This window comes from Polyodon spathula, unplaced genomic scaffold (assembly GCF_017654505.1).
Source record: "Polyodon spathula isolate WHYD16114869_AA unplaced genomic scaffold, ASM1765450v1 scaffolds_828, whole genome shotgun sequence".
Taxonomy (NCBI): domain Eukaryota; kingdom Metazoa; phylum Chordata; class Actinopteri; order Acipenseriformes; family Polyodontidae; genus Polyodon; species Polyodon spathula.
This window is the reverse complement of record NW_024472315.1, coordinates 123,425-148,762: the sequence shown is the minus strand read 5'-3', so window position 1 is coordinate 148,762 and position 25,338 is coordinate 123,425. Positions and strand designations below refer to the sequence as shown.

Sequence of the window (25,338 nt, the reverse complement as noted above, 5' to 3'; positions counted from 1 at the left end):
CCATCCCTTTGGGATTATCCGGGTCTTGCTTTCCCACCTCCTGGGCTCTTCCTTCCCCCTCTGGTTCCACCCTTTCCCGCTGCAGAGCGGAGCTGGGATTATATTCCTCTGGGATGTTATCTGGAGATGTCTCCAGGCTTTGAACAGCCAGTTTCTCTTCACTGACCCCGGCAGCTCTTATTCTGCTCTTGTTCTCTTGCTCTGCAGAATCCATTGCTGCGGCTGGCAGGCTGCGGCTGGTTTGGATGGGGGTCTCTTTTGGTGGCTCGGGGTGCACCCTCCTGTGCTTTCTACGCATGCATAGGGTGCTCTCCGCACTGCCAACGCGCAGAGGCGCTTTGCATTCCATATTCAATTGAGGCAGATGTTTTATTCCTTCTCCCAGCTCTTTATTAGGGTGCTGGGATGTCCCGCCAGCTAACCCTGCAGGAGAAATCTTCTTTCTTCCCTGGCTGGGGCGCAGCAGGGACTTCGGGTTGGTTTCACCGTTGGAATGGTCATTTTGAAACTCTGTGATGGCTTTTTGGATGATGTCATCAACTAGCTTGGCAGCCACGGCCAACAGCAGCGGTGGAACTTCATCAACTACGTTCATCATTTTCTATTAAAAGAGGAGAAAAATAGCAAAGCATTCACTTTAAATTAGCATTAATAGGGACACATTTTCCAAAATAGCTAGTTTTTATCTTAACAATAATCCCACTGCTTGCAAAGTGGTTTCTCGTCGTTTCTATCAGTGTTCCTACATAGCTCTAAAGCAATGACCTCATAAATAAATAAATAGCTCAGCCAATCAGCCATCAGTACAACAGTGATGTCACTGCACTGTGCCGATGTCATTGCATTCTGTTGATGTCATTGCATTCTGATGATGTCATTGCATTGTGAGGATGTTATTTAAATTCAGTGAAAGTATTCCTGAATAGACATTTGAATAGCCCTGTATTTTAATCTTGAATCTTCACTTTCCTTTGACTTTCATCTGACCATTGCCATCAGGAAGAACCTTTGAATTTGACTTTTTCAGAAGTTTGTTTAGACAATCCCTGCTATTAAAGTATTTCTGAATTCATATTCAAAGAATCGATATACTTAAGAACCAAATTACTTTCCAAATACAGCAAGTGTCATTGAGTTCCTCTGATTGCAATAAGATACACTGACATCACTGTTTGCTAAACCCACAAACCTATATTGAAATGACTGCACCCTGCCTTCTGATTGGTCCTTTCCTTTTTACCTCAAATGAGGTCACAGTTCTGTGACATAAAACATCTCCTTTGCTTACACTTGATAGGGAAGGTCCATTAATAGATATGTCAGTCCATGGCAACCACTGTATCCATGCACATTATAATAGCCATTGTGACCTTGTAAGACTACATCACAATCAGAAAAAAAGCTGTCGCTGCGACAGCCAATCAGAGTGCAGGGACTTCAACCACTCAATTATTCTCATAGCATCCTGGTAAAGTTTGAATGGTCCCTGAATAATTGGATAGACATGTTGCAGTTCACAGAGTGCCACAGTATGCCAGCCACAAGATATTATACAGATTGAAACACAAGAGTCTTCTAATCGGCCATTTTATCAGATATTTATCTATTAAATAAGTCTGAATTGGATTTTACAGAACTCTCTTGAGAAATCCCCTTGTGTTAAAGTATTTCTGAATTTGTGTATATATTTACGAACAAATCTGTTAGTTTCCAAAAGAAAGCCATGTTCCTTTAGCAGAGGGGGTTTACCAGAAGAATGGAACAGCAGTTAAGCTGACATTTCGCTTTGTTTTCAGTAAAGGACAGAGGTGTCTGAACTAAGCAGCCACCCTAAAGAAATACATTCAGAATTCAGTTTAGTCGATTTAAATCTGGTTTTCTTTTCTCTGTTTATTTTTACTCTGTTTAATCACTGCAAAAGATTTATTTTCAAGATTAAATGAAAGCTTTAAATAATACATACTTTTTTAAAATCTTAAAAAGAAACTTTCCATTTCTGTTAATAAATGATCATATATCTTAAAGCCAGTAACAGATAAACACGTCTTACCTCTTCTCAACTCTTCCTTCAACTCCTGTCAACACTAGTGTTGCCAGGTATGCCAGTGTTCAGTGATGATGTCAAAGCATTGTGATGCCATTCATCGAGCCAACTGCAGCCTGTAGGGTTCTGATGATGTCACTGCATTATGATGTCACTTCAGCTAACCAGCTGCAGCCATTTGTTATTTTTATTTTTTTTATTTATTTATTTATTTATTTATTTATTTTTATCACGGTGCTGTTTTTCAACCCCCTTGTGATTAAACTTGTATTAACATCATTGAGCTTTATCAGATTCTGAGGAGAGATGGAGGGCTCTGTCTGTCTGTACACGTGTGCTGTATGTCCTGCTTGCAGTGTTGCAGTGGGAAAGCAGGTAATTACATTGAAACTCTGCATTGCATTTTTTTAGCACAAGTTATTGGGAGTATCCGATTGCAGTCTGTCTGTCCTTCTGCATGTCACACTTCCATTGTTGATGCGTCCTGAGCAGAGCACACACACACACACACACACACACACAGTCCCCAGGGCTGCTGGCAATGCTGCCATGTATTTATCACAACACACTCTTTCAGAGATGCTGTGGCTTATAGAAATACACAGTAGAACCTGGCCAGTTTGATCCTGTAAGATACGACACCCTCTATGAACTATGAAGGCTAGTGTGAGTTTCTAACCCTGCTCAAACTTCTGCCTCCTGATCATTTCAATAATACACCTAAACAGGGGTGTTGTGAAACCCAAGGAAATTGAGGTGTGATTCGGAGAGTGTGGGTTGCCTGTGATTATTGGAGTGTGTGATGACATTGCAAAAGTCTACCAGAAGCCACAATAGTACTAAAGTATTTCATGTTAGATTTCAAAATGTCACGTTTTCCCATTTTTGTCAGTCTTTCTTTCAGTATATGGGGAAACTACAAAGCGGTGTGTAATTCAATGTGTTAGCGTAACATTATCCAGCAGCTTTCATTGGACTTTATGAAGCATGATGAGTTCATTCTGCAGGGTTGTGCAGAACCTGTGCCCATAGCACATGATAAATATCTAAAATTTTCAATTAGGACCAAACCAGTCGTCTTGATTCATATGAGCTAACATGCCAGACTGAAGAAATCCATGCTTCTGAATCTGTGCACACTGCGACCATTAACCCATTAAATACCAAACGCATTTCTTTGAAAAAACCAGAACACAAGCTGTATTTGTGTGATGTGTTACAACCCAATAAGCTGCCATTTTGAAAGTGTTCCGTCTTTTACAAGTGTAAAATGCAAGCGTCCTGTTTGAGGACAGTCCAGTCAGACATGCACGAAATCAGAGCAGTGGCATTTCACACTGGATAGCAGAGCTTCATCATCACTGTGAGCAGGAAACACCAAGAAATTGATCTGTCATTTTATATTGAGGAGTCAGGAAAGCATCTGAAGGGCAGAATTGACAGCTGCATTTAGACTTCACTTTTGTGATCATAAGAATACAGTTAAGAATAACAGGTCAGTTAAAAATGCTCCAAAAAGTTACAAAGTAGCCTGTCCTCAAATGAAGACAATGGCTCTTAATGGGTTAAACACTGTATTCCTGCTCCAAGTTGTGTCAATCACAGGGTGTTTAGAGGATCTGGGTATTCCAGAGACAGGTAGATTGAGATTGGAATGTATTACTGCACTGAAATACATTCCACGTGTGATTCTGCGACTCAACCTGAAGATGGCGCCTGGGAGTCACTCAAGCAGTTTGCTTCAGTGTTACTGTAATCCAGGAACAGCACCACTGTATCCAGAGCTGCAGTTCAGTGACCATGCCAGTGAGGGCGCTGTGGTGCTTTTAAAAACACATTATTATATGTTTATTTAGCAGACGCCTTTATCCAAGGTGATTTACAGAGACCAGGGTGTGTGAGCTGTGCATCAGCTGCAGAGTCACTTACAACAACGCCTCACCCCAAAGACGCAGCACAAGGAGGTTCAGTGACTTGCTCGGGGTCACACAGTGAGTGAGCTGGGATTTGAACCCGGGACCTCCTGGTTACAAACCCTTTCTTTAACCAGTGGACCACACAGCCACCTAGAAAGATATCCCAGCTAGTTGGCTAACTTATTAAAAGGACCGTTCTGTTTTTCCTTTTTTTTTCAAATGGGTGCAAATTTGTCTTAATAATTGTAGTCCATTGATGTTGGGGGCTTGTAGTGTTACAGCTGCTTTTACAAATTTCAGAGACGTGTTACTGCACAGGAGGAGGAATAAACTACAAGGTCACAGTAACACTCCATCACTAGAACCCCAACCCCCCCTCCAGATTCTAACCCCCTCTCCAGAATCCACCCCCCCTCCAGATTCTAACCCCCTCTCCAGATTCTAACCCCCCAACCCCCTCTCCAGATTCTAACCCCCTCTCCAGATTCTATCCCCTCCTCCAGATTCTAACCCCCTCTCCAGATTCCACTCCCCTTCCAGATTCTATCCCCTCCTCCAGATTCCACCCCCCTCTCCAGATTCTAACCCCCCCCAGATTCTAACCCCCCTCCAGATTCTAACCCCCTCTCCAGATTCCAGACCCCCTCTCCAGATTCCAGACTCCCCCTCTCCAGATTCCACCCCCCCTCCAGATTCTAATCCCCTCCTCCAGATTCTAACCCCCTCTCCAGATTCTACCCCCCCTCCAGATTCTAACCCCCCCTCCAGATTCCCCCTCCTCCAGATTCTAACCCCTCCTCCAGATTCCACTCCCCTTCCAGATTCTATCCCCTCCTCCAGATTCTAACCCCCTCTCCAGATTCCACTCTCCTTACAGATTCTATCCCCTCCTCCCTACAGACTATCCCCCTCCAGATTCTAACCCCCCCTCCAGATTCCACCCCCCCTCCAGACCCCTCCTCCAGATTCAACCCCCTCCTCCTCTCCAGATTCCCCTCCTCCAGATTCTAACCCCCTCTCCAGATTCCACCCCTCCTCCAGATTCTAATCCCTCCCCTCCAGATTCCACCCCCCTCCAGATTCTAACCCCCTCTCCAGATTCTACTCTCCCTCCAGATTCTATCCCCTCCTCCAGATTCTAACCCCCCCTCCAGATTGTGTCCAGATTCACTCTCCTCAGATTCTATCCCCTCCTCCAGAGTGTGTGTGATTGTGTCTCCTTACAGATTCTATCCCCTCCTCCAGATGTGTGTGTGTCAGAGAGCTCAGTGTATTCACAGTGTGTGTGTGTGTGCCAGAGAGCTCAGTGTATGCACAGTGTGTGTTCACAGTGTGTGTGTGTGTGCCAGTGCCAGAGAGCTCAGTGTATTCACAGTGTGTGTGTGTGTGTGTGTGTGTGTGTGTGTGTGTGTGTGCCAGTGCCAGAGAGCTCAGTGTATTCACAGTGTGTGTGTGTGTGTGTGTGTGTGTGTCAGAGAGCTCAGTGTATTCACAGTGTGTGTGTGTGTGTGTGTGAGAGAGCTCAGTGTATTCACAGTGTGTGTGTGTGTGTGTGTGTGTGTGTGTGTCAGAGAGCTCAGTGTATTGGTGTGTGTGTGTGTGTGTGTCAGAGAGCTCAGTGTATTCACAGTGTGTGTGTGCCAGTGCCAGAGAGCTCAGTGTAGTCTAGTCTTTATATGGGACCCCAGTATAGACGACTCAAATGCATGATAGCCTCATACGAGGATGCAATCTTTCCCCATATAAAGCAATGGAAAGAAATGAAGACATTCTCAATGAAAAATATTTATTCCGTGTCCAAAAGTACTTTTCATTTTCAGCTGTTTCCAAGATGTCATGCATGAAAGGGTTAAACAATCTTTTAACATTGATCAAACGATGCTAAACAGCTTACAGCAGGAGGGATTAAAGACACACAGGAACGTGCCGATCGACCTCTTCATTCTGCTCCCCAATGACATCCATTACAGCTGAAGCAACTCCTATGGAAAATATTACATGCTTGTTGTCACTTCTGGGTAAAATTCCCATCTTACAGACCCTTGTGCTTTTAATTAAATTTCCTCTTAATGTAAAAAATTCCTTTAACTTCAATATACAATGCAATAAATGCCACACTATAGAACAATGCACAGTAATGAACAGACTCAAATTAATTACATTACAGTGGAAATTATACTGTGGGAGGGATATTTCCAGTGGAAAGCAAGGCTGGAACAGCGGGCATGGCAGCCTGAGGAAACTGCTGGGAATCCAGACACCTAAAATGGATGAGAGGTTGAGGAATGCTGCCCTGCAGTACAGTGAGTAATGACGCAGCTACAGCCAGCTTTGTTTAATCACCCCCGTTTCCTTTCTCCTTATATGGAAGAGTCCTTCTCTGCAGGTTAACTACTGCAGGGCTAGATTGGAATGTACCAAATAAAAAGTGCAGTACAGGGGGGTTGGGATTCTGTGTTGCCTGACGCTAACTCATTATTAGCTTGTGTATTTAGATCATTCTTAGCTCTCTAAAACTGGAGTGAGAAATATCTCACATCATAGTGTAACTCTACTGCCAGAAAATAACAAGTTCGATATCTTTGTGCATTTATTGATGATGAAGCCTGTATAAATGCTTGTTTATTGGTGTGTTGACGCTGTGGTGCAGAGGAATGGGTTGGGGGCGTGGCATGAGGTGCAGTTACCCAGTTTGGGTCATTTCTCTGGGACTGGGAGCCTCTGCTAATATGGTCCTGCTCGACATCACTGATGGGCTAGAGAGACGCAGGAATCTGGAGTGAGGATCCAGGGGGCTGTCCTGACTGTGTGAGGAGAGCCAGCTGGGGAGTCCTTCAGTGGCATGGAAACACACCCTCAATGGAAACATAGACATGCCTTGATTTATTCTTTTCAAATAACGAAACAGAATAATTAAAACAGGTCAGAGAAGCACTAGCAAACTCAGACCACAACATGGCAGAAGTGTTAAAAGGACTTGGGAGCGCTGAAAATAAACAAATCCTCTGGGCCGGATGAGATCCTCCCAGTAGTACTCAAAGAAATGAAAGAAGTTATTTACAAACCGCTAGCCAAGATCATGCAACAGTCTCTTGACACAGGGGTGGTACCGACAGACTGGAGAATTGCAAACGTAATACCGATCCACACAAAGGGAGACAAAACCGAACCAGGCAACTACAGAACAAGAAGCCTGACTTCTGTTATATGTAAACTATAATAAGATCCAAAATGGAAAATTGCCTATATGGTAACAGTATCCTGGGAGACAGTCAGCATGGTTTTAGGAAAGGGAGATCGTGTCTAACTAACCTGCTTGATTTTTTTGAGGATGCAACATCGATAATGGATAACTGCAAAGCATATGCCATGGTTTATTTAGATTTCCAGAAAGCTTTTGACAAAGTCCCGCATAAAAGATTAATTCTCAAACTAAATGCAGTAGGGATTTGGAGTAGGGAGTGGTTAACATGTAGAAAACAGAAAGTACTGATTAGAGGAGAAACCTCAGAATGGAGTGAGGTAACCAGTGGAGCACCACAGGGATCAGTATTAGGTCCTCTGCTATTCCTAATCTACATTAATGACTTAGATTCTGGTATAGCAAGCAAACTTGTTAAATTTACTGGCAACACAAAAATAGGAAAATCCCCCCTCTCCTATTATTAGAGCAACACTCTCACTGAAAGTGCATTATCAGAGGTTCAAACAGTGCTAACCAGAGGTTTCAAAATCAATCTTTATTTAAAAAAAATAGGATCACTGCCCACTCCTATCCAAGAGTTTAAAATCAATTCTCTCTTCATTAGCAACATTATCACAGACTCCCTTAAGAGTGCTCACCATGGCTTTGCAATTCATTCCCTTATGTCTATTACAGTACCCCCTTTCAAATGAGTGTTACCAAGGCCTTAATATTCATTTTCTTATCTTTGTATTCTTAGCATTGCCCCCTTCAGCAACAACCCTAAATATACAAGACAACTCTGAGGTCATCCTGTACAGCTAACCAGACAGCAGCAGAAGTGACTGCATGGAACGTCTTTAAATGTTTATTTCTTCTCGTAGCAGCCAAGGCTTTAGAACTGTCGTGTGGCGTTCACCCTGCATTCAGATTCATGGAAATTATCCTTGGTGCGATATTCTAAAAGGAAAAGCATAATTTTATTATTTATTGAGCAGACCCCTTTTATCCTGCATACCAGACTGAATGGTTTATAAACACAATAAATTGATGCTGCTGTATTGAGAATCTGATCAACAGTGTACCAATGAAAGTGGTGTCGCAGTCATGGATATGGCCAAAGGTTTAAAACGCAATCCATGAAACTAAAAGAGTTATCTTGCATATCTAGCACATGGGGTCTTGGGAAACTCCACTAAACTGAAGGGGAGGGAGAGGTAGAACCACAGCCCAGGTTAATAACAGCCCAATTAAGAATGAAAACTGCTTCACTGAATAAACTGTATTCAATTGCTACTGCTTTCCACCCTGGTGCAAACTCCAGTGTGTTACTGAACCTGCGTGGTCCCTGTCCCCGTGTGGGATTTCATCCTGCACCAACACCCTAATGAGAACAAAAGCAGTGCATGGAGACAGTTCATCGGAAACAGCCATCAACGAGGAAGCTTCAGAAGTGCTGCCGGACTCCTGAGTCTCCCCTCTAGGGATGAAACTCACGTCTGTACAGAGCTGCAGGTCACAGATTGTATCTGGAAAACCGCTTGTCCAGTTCTTATGAAACTTGGTATTTATTATTTACCTGAAGCTGCTGATATCCGATTCTGTGGATATAGGGGGCATCTGTCTGTATGTCACCCTTACATTTTTGTAACTATCTGGGACCAGCGGACGAATCTAAAAGCACTAACATCACCTGTAAGCCAAAGAGCTAACCGTGATCCAGAGAGAGAACAGAGTTGTGAGACTGTCAGCATTGCTACACGATTCCCAATGGCACTGTGACCACAATAAAAGGAAAAGCCACAATTGTGATTTTTGGAAATTCAAAGTTTTATTTTATGAATGCAATGGAACACAGAGTAATAACTTATGTCAATTCCATTTAGCAATGTGCAAGACATCACGAACAGGGTGGAAGGAGGGGCAGTCCCAGCTTAGCCAATCCCTCGTCAGGTCCGCTCTGTGAATCCACCAATTGCAGCTCGTCTTGGCGTACACCTTTCCCGCGAGACTCTAAAAGGACCGATTCTGTTTGTTTGAATGGCTTGTTCATGCGTGTCTCTTAAATCGAGGGCCAGGGAGGTTTTCAGTTATACAGGAGGGGAGGGGAAGGGAGGGGCAGGTTTACAGAGGCAGAAAAGGCACTTTATAAAATAAAAAGGAAGTGGAAAAAAATATAATAAAACCAAAATCAGAAAAAAAAAAAACAAAGTTCTTGAATTCTTTATCCACTCATCACCATCCGAACGAGTTCTGTAGGGACAGTAAAGAGAAACACACACTTTAGTTCTTTGTCTTGTAGAAAAGCGACAGAGCTGGGCTCCCATTACAGCTTTCCAAAAAAACCCAAAAATCTACCAAACTGAGCGGCTCTCTGTTCGAGATCTTTCTCGCGTCGGAATGAAAACACAATTTCCTTTTCAACAAACCCACGCTGGGATGGTTGAATCTTAGCCTAGGATTTCAGACAACTGCTTAGAGCTTTCTCTCCTACTGGAATCATTTCAAAATCAGGTCAGACATAAAGCAAGACTAACACAATCCGAATCAATCTGAAGCCATTACCCGAATCACAGGTTCGCCATGCAGGAGTGATTGTAACAGTCAGGTGTTTGAGCTGTAATCGGAGCCTGCTTTGTCTGTCAGTCAGTCTGCAGAGCAGCAACAGCTGGGAGCTTGCAGTTCTCTATCCTACTCAGCCAGAATGCTGGACAGAATTTAGAGGAGTTTGCAGCAGACGCACTGGGCTTCTCTCCTTACCAGAAGAGGGAGCTAGCTAGCTACAAAGAGAGGCAGAAAGACAGAGAGCGAGCGCAAGAGGGGTGAGGGAGAGGATGTCGGGCGACAGGGCCCGTCCCATGACTAGCTGGATAGAAATACTGAACAAGTCTACACCACAACTCTGGGTTAGTGTAGGAAGACTGTTCCCAAGTTGGGCTTTCAATTCCACGCAAAAAGATTTCACCACAACAAATAAAACATTTCATAATCAAGTTATAAACAGGAATATTGAATACTGGTTTAGGGATGAGAGGTTCAAACATCACTGCGATTCAGCCTGCACGCATTCCATGTGGTTTCAAATTTTCTCCAGGAAAAAAAAAAAACAAAAAAAACCCTCTTCTAGAGGTTTGTCCAAGTTCCCATTTCCAGGCATTGCAAGAATCAAGTCAAAACTGTGAGCCAGCTGAAGACACTGTCCAGGAGTGTCTGCAACAGACTTCAAGTTTGTTCCAATGAGTGTGACAGTACTGAACAGGACACAGCACTGACAGAGGGGAGGTGGGACCCCTGGTTATGGGAGATGGGGCTCCCGGCCCCTGGGTTGCAGGAGCTGGGGACCCCCCCTGGTTAGTTCAGCTCTAAGGAAACGAAACAAAACAAAACAGTCTTCCTCGCTGGCTCTAGAGGAACCCCTGGCATGGAGCAGAGAAGGGCTGCCCTGGTCACACAGCAGAGGGGTTAATCAATAACAGCTACATGCAGACAGCATGCGAAGGGGAGGGGACTGGAGGAGGAAGCTGGAAAGAAAAATCCATCAGAAAAAACAGAAACAAAAGAAAAACTGAGCACAAATAAAAAAAAACACAAAGAACCTCGTACCCAATGACCCGTCACCCTGACATGATGTGTCGCACAAAAGCTGTTGAAAAGGAACACAAATTATGAAAACCAAACTAAGAGAGAGAAATTAAACCAAAAAAGTAATTCCTTTTCTAGAAGACCCAATCACTTTGTTTTCTACGAATCGTCAATTTTCCTGTATTGCCACTGTTGAGATGGTTTGCCATGATTTGCTTCAGGATATACCTATGTAAATTGCACTGGACTTTCAGCAGCAATGTGATTTCTATAGAGAACACACTATATAGATCACTGCCATTGTTTGTTACTGTAGCTGTATGTATATTAAATATAAAACTAGAACCATAAAACCACGCTGTGTCTTTCTCTGGTCTACTTTGTTCTTGTCAAGTTGAAGTAAAAGACGTCTGCGTCAGACGGAGAGTGCAGTATTGGCCATTAACTTCTGTACTGAATTAGAAAGCTCCTCTCTTCCCTGTAGGGTTTGTGCACTTGTCGGTTTCTCTGGGAACGCTTGTGTCCCAGTCTCTCCAGTCAGCCTCTGAGTGTGCATAGTTTTTTCACACAACAGGAAATGCTTGGGGCGAGAATGAAGCTTTGAAAAGAGATCCTTTACATAAGCGAACAATAAAAAGCACTTAGACTGTCAAGCACTCTTTAACCCAACAATTCAACCAACCATCGGGAAAAGAAAAAAAAACCCAAGACTAACAAACTTCCACCCACCCGACAAAGCCCTGACTCAGATAATGGGGCAGCACTAAACAGGGCAGCGATCTCAGCGCCAGGTCTTCAGCTATACTGGTTTACCAGGCACCTCCCTCGATTTGACAGACTTGTAAAACAAATACACTGTTGCATGTTTGATTTGAATCTTGGGTCCTATTTTATAATGTACACAGTGGCTTTTGAGACTGAACAGACCCTACACTCTGCAGCCCATTGGTGGCTGTGTGACCCGGGAGCTCCTCCAGCACCAATCAGCGAGCTCCGTTTCTCTCCCGTACCTTCGTAGTTAATGCAGCCGTTGGCGTCCTCGTGTCCTGCCAGAAGCGTCTCCACCTCCTCCTCCGTCATCTTCTCACCTGCAGAGCCCCGCACAAGACTGTCAGCAAACACACAGCGAAGAAAACCGACACGGTTCAGACAGCACACAATACACAGAGCGGACCTGCGAGGAGTCAAGGGGGTTTCTGTCTGGAATTCATCCTCCCAACAGGTAGAGGGCATCGAGCTAACTGAAGGATCCTTATACCAAGATCACATGATTGTGACGCGAGTCACTTTTGTTGGGGGGGGGGGGGCGGCATCTTGGTAAAGAGGGCGTTGCAAGTACAGCAGCCATGTCACCAGAGTCACATGCTGGGATTGGTATTCCAGGGATACGTGGGCGGGTTCACTGTACAGAAGGGAGCGTGTTGCTCTACTCCAGTTTGGTTCTCAAAAGGAGGAGAGCTGGGGGAGGGACGACAGTGCTGCGAGGTGACCTGTGATATTTCACAGATCGCTACAGCATGGACAGGAGCCCCAAAATATCACGACCGTTCAGGACGAGACTCACAGCTGGGTTACTATGCTTTTAAATAAACCTGTTCTTTCGTTTACTGTTAGACTTTGTTGTAGAATTGCACCACCTCTCGTCCTACCCCGACACACTCCCTTACACATACTTACAGGAAGTTTGCACAGGAATCTTTCCTGTTGGGGTATAGTGTACCGTACTGCCCTGGAGAGAGCTAGCTGATCAGGGAGCCCTGTCGTATGTGGCTTCAGGGTTGGAACTTTGTTTATTGCGAGATTAATTGCCAACTGGTTTAGTTTTGATAGTTTAACGTACTGAGAAATGATCTGCAAATCGTACCGTCAGCAATACATCACACTTCTGACAAAGCTGAAAAGGATCAGAGTCACTTTTATTCAACTCAAACCCTGCAGACAACAGATCTGTCTGTAAAAAGAAGCAGGGGGTGCGTTTCCAAGCCATGCAATTAAAAAAAAAACTGGGAAAATGACTTCTATAGCGGGACAGACTGTGGTACGGCTTTTATTTAAAATGCAGAACCAAGCCTAACAGAAAGAACCAGAACTAGGGAGAGTGTTACAATTAAATGGGCATTAAAACACGATGTCGCAGATCATTTTTAATTGTATTTTTGTCTAACCCGTACACAGCAGCGTTTGGGTACGTGCGTTTGTGTCAAGCCGCGGCGCCTCTTGTATTTACCGAGTGTGGCCAGGACGTGGCGCAGCTCCGCGCCCATCACGGTGCCGTTGCCCTCCTTGTCGAAGACGCGCAGCCCCTCCACGAAGTCCTCGAAGCTGCCCTGGTCCTTGTTCTTGGCGATGGCCTGCAGCATGGGCAGGAACTGCTCAAAGTCCAGTGTCTTGTGGTTCATCTCTGCAGGAAGAGACAGAGTCAGAGCAGGGCAGGGCATTACAAGCACTGCACAAGCACTCTTATCACTGGCCCGGATACAAAGTAGGCTTGTAGGCTGTAAAAGCGCCCCACCTTACGACCGCTGTGTCGATCTAAACTATCAGTTTCTAGAGAGGCGTGCACCACTGTTCTCCAGCATGGACCCTCCTGGCTTCTGCATTACAGTCAAAAGCCATATTAACCAAATATTTTATATAATACATCTCCAAAACAGAAAATCTTCATACCAACAACCACTTACTAAAAGTTTAAAATTCATTCAAAAGCTAGCCTCTTTTAAATGGAGGTACTAACACTGTGCAAGGCGATACACTCAAAACATTCAGTAAATTGATAGCTGGTTTTAATGATGCCTCATTTCTATCAGTGTTTAACACACAGCCAGGCCAGGCTCCTCGTTGCCCAGGCTGGATTCATGTATAAAAATCACAGCAATTTAAGGAGAAGAGCTTTTCAACTGGGCAGGAACAAACAGGCATTCCAGGCACCAGGAAATAGAGCTGCATATACACAGGTTTAGCATGCGTTGATAAGATCTGCAGCTAAAGGTTAATAAGCTTTACAATTCAATTGCATTAGACGCCACTTTATCAGTGAATCATTCCAGTTGCACGCCACAGCGGATGCATCATTAGTCATCTCGGTTTGTTTTTGCATTGACTTTCTGAATACTCGATTCCACTATAGAGGTTTTATTAAAACTAGTGCCCACCCAGGGAGAAGATCAGAGCTAATCAGAAGCTATATAAAGACTGTCCTGCTCCTCAAGAACTTCAAACACTATAAACGCGAAGGCTGCTGCTTGTATGAACAACAAAACACTAAAATGACTCCCTCATTCCCAAAAAAGGGCATTTGTTTTGCACAGGCATGTCCGTTCCCAAATTCTCCAGACAGGAAAGATCCCGCCCCTTTTCTTTCAACCCTGCTACTCCCTGCAGTCACTTCCATGTTGAACTCTGAGGAACACTGGCAGAGAGACAAAGGCACAACAAGCGACTGGGTTTCAAAACAGCGTCACCAAGGTTCCCATTCACAGCACAGCCTGCTGCAGAGTGTCGGACTCTGCTGAAGTGGCACTTAAAGTATCATTTTATTAAAAAAAAAAAAATAAATTCTACGAAGCCTGTTCACTTGTGCATGCATGTAGCCAATCAGAAAAGCCATCGTACGAAGCCCTCTATCACTGTAAACGACTGCAACTTTTAAGCATTCAGCATTTAACTGGATGTGGAGAAGACATGCCAGACCCACGGTCAATCAGAACTGCAATTACGGCAGAATTGTTTGAAATTGCAATTAGTGATATTTTGTTCAATTACAAAGCAGTAACTGCAAATAGAAAACTACACAGGCGTGCCACGGTTCAACTACAAAATGCCCCAATTCCAAGTGCCCCGGTGCGAGACATACCCTCGCTCTTGGGGTTCCCCAGCACCTTCAGCACCTCTGCGTTGGTGGGGTTCTGCCCCAGCGCGCGCATCACATCCCCACACTGACTGTAGTGGATCTTGCCATCGCCGGTCCGGTCGAACAGGAGGAAAGCCTCCTTGAACTCTGAAAGAGACACACACATTAAACCTCACATTTGAATACTCAAACAAGCATTGCATGGGGCGTATTGAAACACTCTATCTACTGGTCCCCCCCCCCATTGCATGATAATACATTTTGGATGAATTGAAATGTGGATATTTCCCTTAAACACTACAAGGCGATCTCAGCATGTCACAGATGTCAGGCACAGCTGCGCTGGTTAGTATCAGGTGCTGGGCTGGCTCTCTCCATCTCATTCTCAGAGCCAGAACTAGGCCAAAGAACCAGCGTGACTCAGATCTTCAGGAGGCGAAGAGGGGATGGAATGGGTCACCTAGACACGCTGCTGAATCACTGGGATCCTTTAAAACCCAACTTTGGGATCAACCAGCTACTAGGAATAAGACGAGCGCTGATGGGCCGAATGGCCTCCTCTCGTGTGTACATTGTCTAATGTTAAACCAAGGTCTGGGGAGAAACCACGGACTTCCTTCAAGAGAGCAGGGGTTCTGCTCATGGAAAAAAAATATTCCAGGCAGATTCTCAAAAACAAGGCTTTGATTACATAGGCAGGACATCTTTGGAAAAAGAAGGTGGCGCTTCTTACATTTCTAATAAATAATTCAGAATTAATTTGTTGTCTCTCTTCACCGCCTGCCAGCCTCTCCAGCTGCATCGGAAACAGTATGACCTGGTCACGACCGCCCCAAAGCACCGCGCCACACCTTACAAACAGCTTCCAATGAGGTGGACGACACAGCCAGTGGTGTCCAGTTTCAGCTCTGGGTCTTACACTGCCTCCCCCCCTCCACTAACAATACAAGCTGTCGCAGGCATAATCTGCGTTCAGACAAAAGTTCATTCTGCGGGGTTCAGATGCAACGAGATAAAGAGGTTAACCTTCTGCCCCCTTTTCCATGTTAATAATTCATATTGTATCATGATTAATAAACTGCAGCTCGGGACACACGTCAGGGAGGCTGGGAGTCAGAGCGCTGGATAACAGAGGCACAGTGCATTGCAGTTCACTGCTGGTCTGCCTCTCGACTCCACTGCATCCCTGGGACACCACGTCCCCAAGCTGGGATTATCGCCTTCTATACACAGCTGTGACAGAGTGGTCAGTTCCCAAGACAGAGCCGCTATTAGTGTCCAGGAATCCTAAGCAGGTCACCGTGAGCTGGATCCTCAAGGATTTGTGGCAAAGACTACCAATTCTCATCCGTCACACACACTGACACACATTCACGCACAAGCATCTCTCATATAAGCTTACTGTGACCGGGTACAGTAACTTTGCACAATCAATTCAAAGGCTGAGGGAATATCCGACAATGAAATACCGATGTGCCAGTCCCCTGAAGGACAGGACTGGTAGCGTCACACATTCATGTAGGGTTATTGGCAGTGCTGGGACACATACCCGAACACTGGAAAAAATATTTTCTTGCATGGATTCAGATGCAAAAGTCAGATGTTCGTATTTCGCTAGATGTGACAAAAACACCTTGTGCTTAATCACCGCCCCAGGAGAAGCTGCGAGACAGTTAAGAAGTGACAAACGAAAGAACTCCGTGCGACAGAAGATTTAAACATAAAACAAAACAAAGCAGCTCGAGACTATTTAAAAGTTCCAGGCAACAAAAAAGTAAACAAAACACATTATGCGCACACACCCTTGGTAATCTCTATGGAAAGCCATCTGGGTCAAAAAAAGTGTTGTGCTGCTTTAGAGCAAGTCCGAATCCCATGGGACAGAAAAACGGGCAAGCCACTCTGAAATACCTCGCTTAAACAGTGCCTGGAAATGGGATATTTTTTTTACTTTAGCACGTCGCATAGTGTAGTGTCTTGCTGTGAAATAAAAGGCACACACACACACACACAGGGGCCACGCCCCCCTGCCTCTGCTGCTGTGCTGTTTCTGCCTGCGTTCTGAGCGACGTAATGGCTTTAATTATTTTTTGAAAACGAATGAATATGCAAAGATGAAAATCTTGTGTTCATCCCAGCACTAGTTATGGGCGCAGCTGGCTGGCACCCACTGGAACTATTATTAGAGTCCCGTCTGCGAGGCTCTGCAGGGCAGGTCTATCCGTGTCATGCCAGAGGTGTGGAGCTAAGCAAGCCTGACAACAACTCACAAAGAGGACACTTTGAAAGGGTGGAGAACAGACTGTTTAAAAACCCAGCCCTCACAACTCAGAGGGCTCTGCATTTCCAACAGAGTTAAAGGAGTGAGAAGCAAGGCTCCAGCAACTGAACGCACATCTAGCTAGCAACAGCTGCAGGTCTGCTATATCACTGGGCAGGTTTGCTGCAAGCTCGGATTTATTTATATCGTTTCCTGCAGATATTTCAGAATATAGTTAGTAACTTCGGTTATATGACCTACAGCACAGGAAGTCATTCCGTACCAGGAAGCAGCCGTTTGCAGATAGTTTCTACAACATGAAAATCTGCACAGCCTATAATAACGTTATGATTACTAGCTTTGGTTGAGCCCTCTCTGGTAGCAGAGTCTCCAGGTACACTGTGACCCTGGTGGGGGTCTGGGAGTCTAGCCCAGACTCTACTGCTAAACTGCCTAGCGCAGCAAGACAGGGCAGATCATGGACGCTGCCCTGGGGGTTTGAACTGACTGTCCTGAAGGCTGTCCGATTACCAGTCAGGGATTCCGAACTGCAGGTTCAAGCTGGATAATGCACAGAGAATAAGGGGAAACCGAGCGGACAGATCCAGTTTATAGTGGCTACAACGACACCTTTTTTATTTTTTGACAGCAAATAAATCGCAATTTAAAAAGGTTAATTTCAGGGAGTATTAATCAGGCTGCAAAACCCAAACATTTTCTATTCCTTAGGGAGGGGCAGAACAAGGTTCTGTATGAAATGCACCATGTTACACACAAGAGCAAATACTGTCCTATTAAACAAAATGCTAAAACAACTTCAATATAGTCTTGCATGCTGTACAAACTAGCACTAAACACATTAGATGCCCAAGGAATGAACAGAATCCACACTGTAAAACACAAGTATTTTAAGTTAATGATTTTCACACTTCCCCTCCCCAAATATGTGCAGCAGAAACCAGAACCAATTCCCAGTGTTAAAAGCCCAGCCGAGTGGAGACAGGACCAAGGGAAACACACACTTCACAGAGAGAGTGAAGCAGGTATGGAATGGGCTGCCTCGCCATGCTGCTGAATCCCTGGGACCTTTTAAAAAGTTTTGAGATCAGTTAGCTACAACAAACCGGACAAGCACCGAATTCTCCTTTTCTTGCTGTACGGCCATAATTCATTTTAAATTTAAAACAAAAAGACGCCAATCCTGGTTAGCAATCATTAACAAACATTCCCATGTCCCGTGCACCAGTGATCTTATACTGTGGCTAACGGGGTCATCAGCGAGTACCAAACTTTAAAATGAAATGGATATTGCATTGAAAGAGCAGGGCTAAAGTGATAGGCCTCTTAAAATGAAGAAGGCACCCAACCTAGCAAAAACAGGCACTGGCAGCAAAGACAGAAACACTCTCTCTGGCACGCAGGAGAAGGTACAGTTTGTGTTTTTTATATTGGCCTCTGATTAGAAGGTCTTCCTTGGGACTTCATGACCTGAACCGGTTATCTGCACTGCCTGCTTGCGGAATGCGCTGCAGACTCTCCCCGAATCTGCGGGCTTTCATGACCATATATGGTGAAGAAGGAGCCCAATCTGTCAACCATCTTGGCCCAACACAAACAAGAAGAAACTCGTCCGCCGTAACATCCCGGTCGACTTTGTGTTACCCAAAAAAGGGAAACTGGTATTTTCACACATAGTTTACACGACCACAACCACTGGAGCCGTAAAATAAACACTAGCCTTGTTATCTTCTCCCAACACAGCTCTGCGTTGCCCGGAAACAGATTTCAAGATCATGTATTTTTTCCTTAACGCGTATTTGTAGTTTTTGCGGGGTGTTCAGAATTGTCCATAAAGGACATGTTACTGTTCTAGGGGGTGACATTTTATTACCCAATATGTTTGATTCATAGGAATTTCTACCGTTTCCTGGTCTACTCGCACACTGCCACCTAAAACAGAAAAACGCGATCAGATATAAAACATCAAGTAACGCCATGACTTTTAGGTGTCGGATACTTAAATACACTTTTGAAAAAAAAAAAAAAAATAAAAAAAAAATACAAAATTAACTTAAAAGGCGCTGCTGGAAACATGAAATCGAAATGATGCAATTATCCTCGGCCCAGCTGTATATTATTAACCAGTGCAGACGCTTCCGGTTTAAGCCCTGTATTGTAATGAGACCCAGTTCGGTCTAAAATGTTCACGCATTGCTGAATAAACACGTTTGAGTATGATATTTTTTATTTTAAAACCGGACAATAAATACAAATTCGGTACCAAATCCTTTTCTGGGCGATAGCCCTACGGTTTTTGCAATGGGTGTGTCTGTCAGTGTCAGCCATTACAGATTACACTAACTCTGTCTTGAAGTCTTTACACTGGAGATTCAGTTATCCAGTTTATGCAGTTTCTGGTTCACAATGAACACTTAGATGACTGTAGTTTAACCTAAAATACACGGGGTTAGAAACACCTCGTACACGACAGACATAACGAGAAACCAACATGAGAGAATATTAGCAAACTTCACATTCATAATCGAAAAACACACCACATACAAAACACAGTGCAAGTTAACAAAGGCAAGGCAAAGTTAGGCTGGGACATTCAAAACGTGCCCTCTTGCATTTTCTGCTCTAATGTCTCCGGGTCGTCACACACACACACACTTTTTTTTTTTGCTCCCTCACTGACAACTTACCATAAATCTGATCCTGTTTAAATTCAATCTAGAAAAAGAAAAGATTTTAAAAAAGGAAAAAAAAAAAAAAAGATAAGATTAAAGGATAGGTGAAAAGAAAATAAGCAAGGGAAAGAAGAAATACAAGAAAGAAAGAAAGCAATGGTCTCGTTTATAATGCAGATATGCTTAATACAGGCCACCAAGCAGACAGAGACAACGACTACACTTTCCTGTCCAGGTCTGAGCCGGCACTGTGCAAGAGAACCGGCGGGCAGCCCTCTGCCGGGACCCTCCTCGCAAGAAGCGCTTGTAATAAAGAAAAACACGAACTTACCAATAATTTGGTCTTCTGAGAAGTCAGACTGTTTAAAAAAAAAAAAAAATCACATAACAAAATATTAACATTTAACAACACAGGCAGAAGTTGCACCAAGGCAACGGAACAGGTCGATTATAACCTTGCACTGTGCTAATGTGGATGTAATATTGTTATTTTAGTGCACTCGAGTTATTGATGTTTCTACAAAACAACGATTTAGTTTTAAAGCCCGTACTTCTGGTTAGCTGAACTACTGTACATTCAATCTAATGGCACTCACAACGCAATACTAGCATACATATTTCCTTCTACAGATGCACAGCAGAATTACAATACTCATCACTTGCGTCAGTAACAATATGTGAGCTCTTTCCTTGTATATACACTAACCATTTTTATATCAATTTCTGCGCCTTTAATACAAAACACACAGTAACAGTGAAGGCCTAGTCCAGCGTCCTCGTTTTAAAATGGTTCCTAACCCCCGGATAGACTCTCGTACGACCCGTACTGTATCATAACACTACTGTTACACCTCCCTATTCATCTCATATATATATAGCCATCATTTTCCTCCCTCGATTACAATGCACAGCTCAGACCCACCATGTTGCTCGCTGCAGACCTGCTGTTCCAGGAATGTGACAATTCAGACCTGAGCAAGCGTCCTATCTACTCACTCTCACGTCACTGTTTATGAATGAAAGCGCCGCCAGCCAATCAGAGGGCACTATGCGGGCGCCGTCTCTTTCCTAGGCTTAATGAGGGGGTGCGGACTTGACCAGACCCCGAGTTTCATCACAAGAGCGCAAATCCAGATCGCGTTCTGCTGTCGATCATGTCGTGGTGCTGACAGCATTGCGCACCGTGTGTCTGATGCGGATATGGTTCAGTGGTATTGCAACCACGTTACGCACAGGACCGCACCAGCCCTCACTGCACTGTGCAGCTGCTCTGTGTGCTCCCATCGGCCCTCAGTGCAGAGTCACTGTAGTGCAACTACCAGTCAGCATGCATTGCCATTGTAACCACTCTGCCAGCGCTCATGCAAGTGTGTTTCCAGTGCATAACCATTGCTGTTCTGCTGCCGCTGCGTTCCTGCATTGCCGCTGAAGACCGCTCGTTAATCGGGGCATCTACGGGCACTACCCTTGGGGCAACTTCTGGCTTTGACTTATTGTATTAAACAGCCCAGTTTTCTCAGAAGAGCAGCTAGAAAAAAAAAATAGAAATCAACAGATAAACATTATTTCTGTATTGAAAGGTTGCTAGCTGGGGAATGCTTGGAGATACACACCAAACTCCAGCAAGTCTATGGAAGCATTCACAGATGCAGAATGACTGATTTATACGGTAAAGGCAGAGCAAAGTGTAGCACAAGCATAGTGAAAGCATGATAAAGCACAGGTATAGCTAATCATGCAGTAGATACACATGATAAAGCACAGGTATAGCTAATCATACAGTAGATACACATGGTAAAGCACAGGTATAGCTAATCATACAGTAGATACACATGGTAAAGCACAGGTATAGCTAATCATACAGTAGATACACATGGTAAAGCACAGGTATAGCTAATCATACAGTAGATACACATGGTAAAGCACAGGTATAGCTAATCATGCAGTAGATTCACATGATAAAGCACAGGTATAGCTAATCATACAGTAGATACACATGGTAAAGCACAGGTATTGACGATAAAGTCAATATTACAAAAATATTAAAGAGGCATTAGCTTCAAGTTTAATTTTTTTAGGGTCCTCATTTTCCATTTTGTAAAAACATTTTGTGCTAAACTGTAGTGATTGGAGTCCATCTAGTGGTTGGACACTGTAACTGCAGTACAGTACACTGCTATTTAAGGCCACCATAGCCAGGGTGACCATAGCTATGTTTTGTAAACTGTGATGCCATGCATTCTGGTACTTGTAGTCCTATATGTCTTGAGACCTGAATTGTGTTCACTTATTATCAAAACTCAGGGTATTTACTTATGTTTTATAAACCTGCAAATCTGAGTGTAAAAAAAGAGAGGATTGTAGTTGAATATCAATAACAACACTTGATAAGCCAATGCAAAGGGTTTGGGCAGTAGGGGGCGCTGTTTTTGCAAGATGATGAGATGTACCAGTGTCAGAACTGGGTCAGTATTTTTTCATTGTCAATTGCAGGTGTATTATTAGAGCTGGTGACAGAACATGCCCTTATGAGGCAGAACATTTCAAGTTATATAATTGAATTAGCTCCTTGTATGACTATGATGCCCTCATTGCAGTGAACAGACTGGATCATCTCTGCATACCCTCAGGGACCTACCCCACATTATCTAGTCTAGAATACCTTTCATAAAGTGAACACCAAGTCCTGATCTGCCACTCCTGTTTCTAACCAGCTGTGCCAACGTTACCAAGCCAGTTACCAAGCCAGTCAACGGCAGGCAGAGGCTGGGCAAAAAACGAGAGCATCACGTTTAAATTGTTCTGGAGCTACTGCAGTAAGCAGGGGGTGGAAATCTACACCCAATCCTCCCTAAAGGCTCTCTATCATTCTGAAGCGTTTGCATTGCAAAGCACAGAGAGGTACAGTAAAGCATATTAAAACACATGGCGAACTATGGCAAACGCAGAGCATAAACAGGGAAAACTGCAAAAATGCTGCAAAGATTTACAGAGATAAACTCTTTTGAGACACTTTTAGTAATGATGCTGTATTTTAAGTGATGTCTAACTAGACTAGAGCTTTATACAGTCTCGTCACGCCTTTCTATCTGTTCTCGTGTCGTGCGTTTGAAGTTATGGGTGAAAGATTTTGATGTAAAGTTCCTATTTAAGACCGTAAGGAATGTTCGAGGAACGAGAGGAGGCCGTTGGGCCCATCAAGGCTCGCCCCTTCTTCGCAACCCACTGAACCCCACTTAGGGGCTGCATCGTTCAAGTGTTTTAGATCTTTCACCTGTTCGGCTATTCCATGCATTTATTAGAACTGTCAAAAGTGCTTCCAACCTTCTGTTCTTAACCTTCAGTCAGCTTCCAGGTAAGCCTCCTCGTCCTGCTCTCTGTGCCAAAGCAGTAGTGACCATGAAGGATAGGAAACTTCTACTGCCTGAAGAGATTATTCTAACCTGTCATCATCGCTCATGCCATGAAGCCCTGGGATCAGCCTAGTTGCCACTCTCTGTGCAATTCTGTTGCATTGAGGTGACCAGACCTGGGCACAGTATTCTTGGTGCGGTTTTAACTATAGAACTGTACAGTCTTAGCATGGCAGTGAAGAGGTTAATTTAGTCATAAACTAGTCTAGCTGGGACAGGGAGAGGGTGCTTGAGAATAAAGAATGATGAAGTCACTCGCAGTACAAATATCCCCTGCCGACCAGTCAGTGGGTTATGGTAAGGCAGCGTCCCAGTCCTGCTTCGCCCAGGGCTGAGGTCTCTTCCTGGGTTGCAGGTGCCTAGTCTCCAGCACACCCAAGGCTAGTCCTTTTGCTGATACTCTGAGTCACAGTGCCTGGGCGGGATCGAGGGCAATCCTCACAACAGCTGTCACGCACAGGAATGCAAGTCTAGTCTGATGCTGCAGGGGTTACCAGACAGTATGTGTGTTCATGCCACTGTGATCCACACTAGTACCATTCTACCAATGGCAGACGCGTGCCACTGCAGGGACCACCACTGTAGTGCAACTGAGGATCATCTGGTAACAGAATATATTACAACATGCCTAACAGTGTGTCTTACATGCAGGACATTGTTGCATGTTGCTGATCATGCAGTATTTGAGTTGCAATAGAGTTTCACAGTCTAGTTCTGCTAATGGCAGGGACTATACAATGACAATTTCCCTTGAAGGAATGAGCGTGAGGCTATCGCACTGTACCAGAACCTGGCTGCCCACGGGGGCGCTACACCCTATTGACAGTGTTATGGCAGGTGTTACTACAGCTTTATTTTCTTACATAACAAATTAACCTGTGACTTTACATTACACAGAATCGATACCAATATTTGAGTGCCAATTAGCTGTGACTCAATAGTGTTTAGTGGACAAACTTTCATAATAACACTGACGCAATGCACAAGCAGCCTTAGAGCAGCTATTCCACTCGGAATTCAATCAGAATTATGGCGGTGCCATAGCCAAACTATCGCTTCACATAACCTGAATGGCCAGTAGCGTTCTAACACCCCCTTCGGCGCTGCAATGGTACCGCGCGGTTTCCTGTGCTGTATTTTATAATGCATTTTCAAAGGGCAGGGCAACGTCTTGTACCCCACAGAGTTCACATACACTTAAAAATAAGAAATGCACTTCAAAATGGTGACCCAAGGGCATAGACCATGTCGTATTATTTAACCAAACATGTACTGAAACAGCCAGGTTATAACAATGGAAGCAAAGCAGAGGCGATGTCTACACAAACATAGAGATATTGTAGACATGAAGCAACGAAGACGAGACGAGCTGCAGGCAGCATGGTTTCTGAGTTTAGGTTGTAATCCACATGACACCTTCGAAATCAAATAAAAACGCGAACAGTTTTTAGCCAAGGGTACTATCGCACAGACCTCATAGTATCTTTTAGAAATACCTCCAGGAATGGAAGAAAACCAGCCTACAAACACGACATTTAGCTTTCTACAATAAACAGGTCACAAACAAGCTACAATAAATAGAGAAAAAAAACCCCACAAAGAACTAAAAACAGAAACCATTAAAAGCACCGGGGTGTAATGGTTATGGAGCTCTGCAAATGACCAAGCAGCCGTGCGGATTCATTTCAGCCAGTAAGGTCCACTTACTACCACTTTGGCGATGTCAAACAGGGGCTCGGTGAGTTTCGGCGGTTTGGGTGCTGGTACCGGTCGTGCTGTGGCCGGAGCAGGTGCCTTAGTCGGTGCGGGAACTGCCGTGTCAGGGAGAGCAGTCGGCTTTTTCACCTGGGTCTCCTTCTTGGGTGCCATTATCCGCTGAAACGACGCTTGCTATGCTCTGTGCGCTTGAGTCTGCCTACTGCTGTACGGTCTTGAGAAAGTGTGCCAGCTCTATTAGTACTCGAGGCGGCGGTTACGTCATGCACACAATCCTTGGGGATCTGGAGAAGTGGGTACCTGTGCAGCTAAATAAAGTCGCTGCTGATTGTGTCAGTGAAACAACTACAGCCCCCTCCCCGACCACCGCCACCAGCGCGCACAGAACCAAGCCCCGCTACAGAGGGAGCCTGCATTTCCAAAACCCATGCCCGAGACAAACCCATGGAAGATGTCAAATAAGTGAGCCACACAGGCAGAGACACAAGCAATCCTCATATACACTCATCCGTCACCGTTCCAGCACATTTGTATGAGACATATGTGGAAATCTAAGAGTGCCATTCCGACAGACAAACCCCCAGCCTCTCGTGTATTAAATATCTCGTGATAAAGAATGTGCTTTGCAAGTTTCTTCACAATTGGATTAGCAGTTCTGCAGATCTACGCCCTCTAAGCCCATC

At 44.4% G+C, this 25,338-nt stretch overlaps 1 protein-coding gene across 6 annotated transcripts; it reads right to left on the bottom strand.

Annotated features, from left to right (window-relative positions):
* Window positions 1–8,956: 8,956 nt before the first annotated feature.
* zgc:153867 (uncharacterized protein LOC337226 homolog) lies at window positions 8,957–24,855 on the bottom strand. 6 transcript variants are annotated; one of them, XM_041241908.1, is made up of 7 exons: window positions 24,647–24,855; window positions 19,542–19,569; window positions 14,580–14,723; window positions 12,954–13,127; window positions 11,737–11,814; window positions 10,748–10,787; window positions 8,957–9,397 (listed from the first exon to the last, which is right to left on the bottom strand). In XM_041241908.1, exons 1-6 carry the CDS (start codon window positions 24,806–24,808, stop codon window positions 10,759–10,761), a joined length of 615 nt encoding a protein of 204 aa, XP_041097842.1. In that variant the 5' UTR covers window positions 24,809–24,855; the 3' UTR covers window positions 8,957–9,397; window positions 10,748–10,758. The 6 variants fall into 6 exon arrangements, with proteins under 6 accessions (XP_041097842.1, XP_041097841.1, XP_041097840.1 ...); XM_041241907.1 differs by lacking the exon at window positions 19,542–19,569 and adding an exon at window positions 19,858–19,885 and having other exon boundaries at window positions 24,647–24,854; XM_041241906.1 differs by lacking the exon at window positions 10,748–10,787 and having other exon boundaries at window positions 24,647–24,852.
* Window positions 24,856–25,338: the final 483 nt, after the last annotated feature.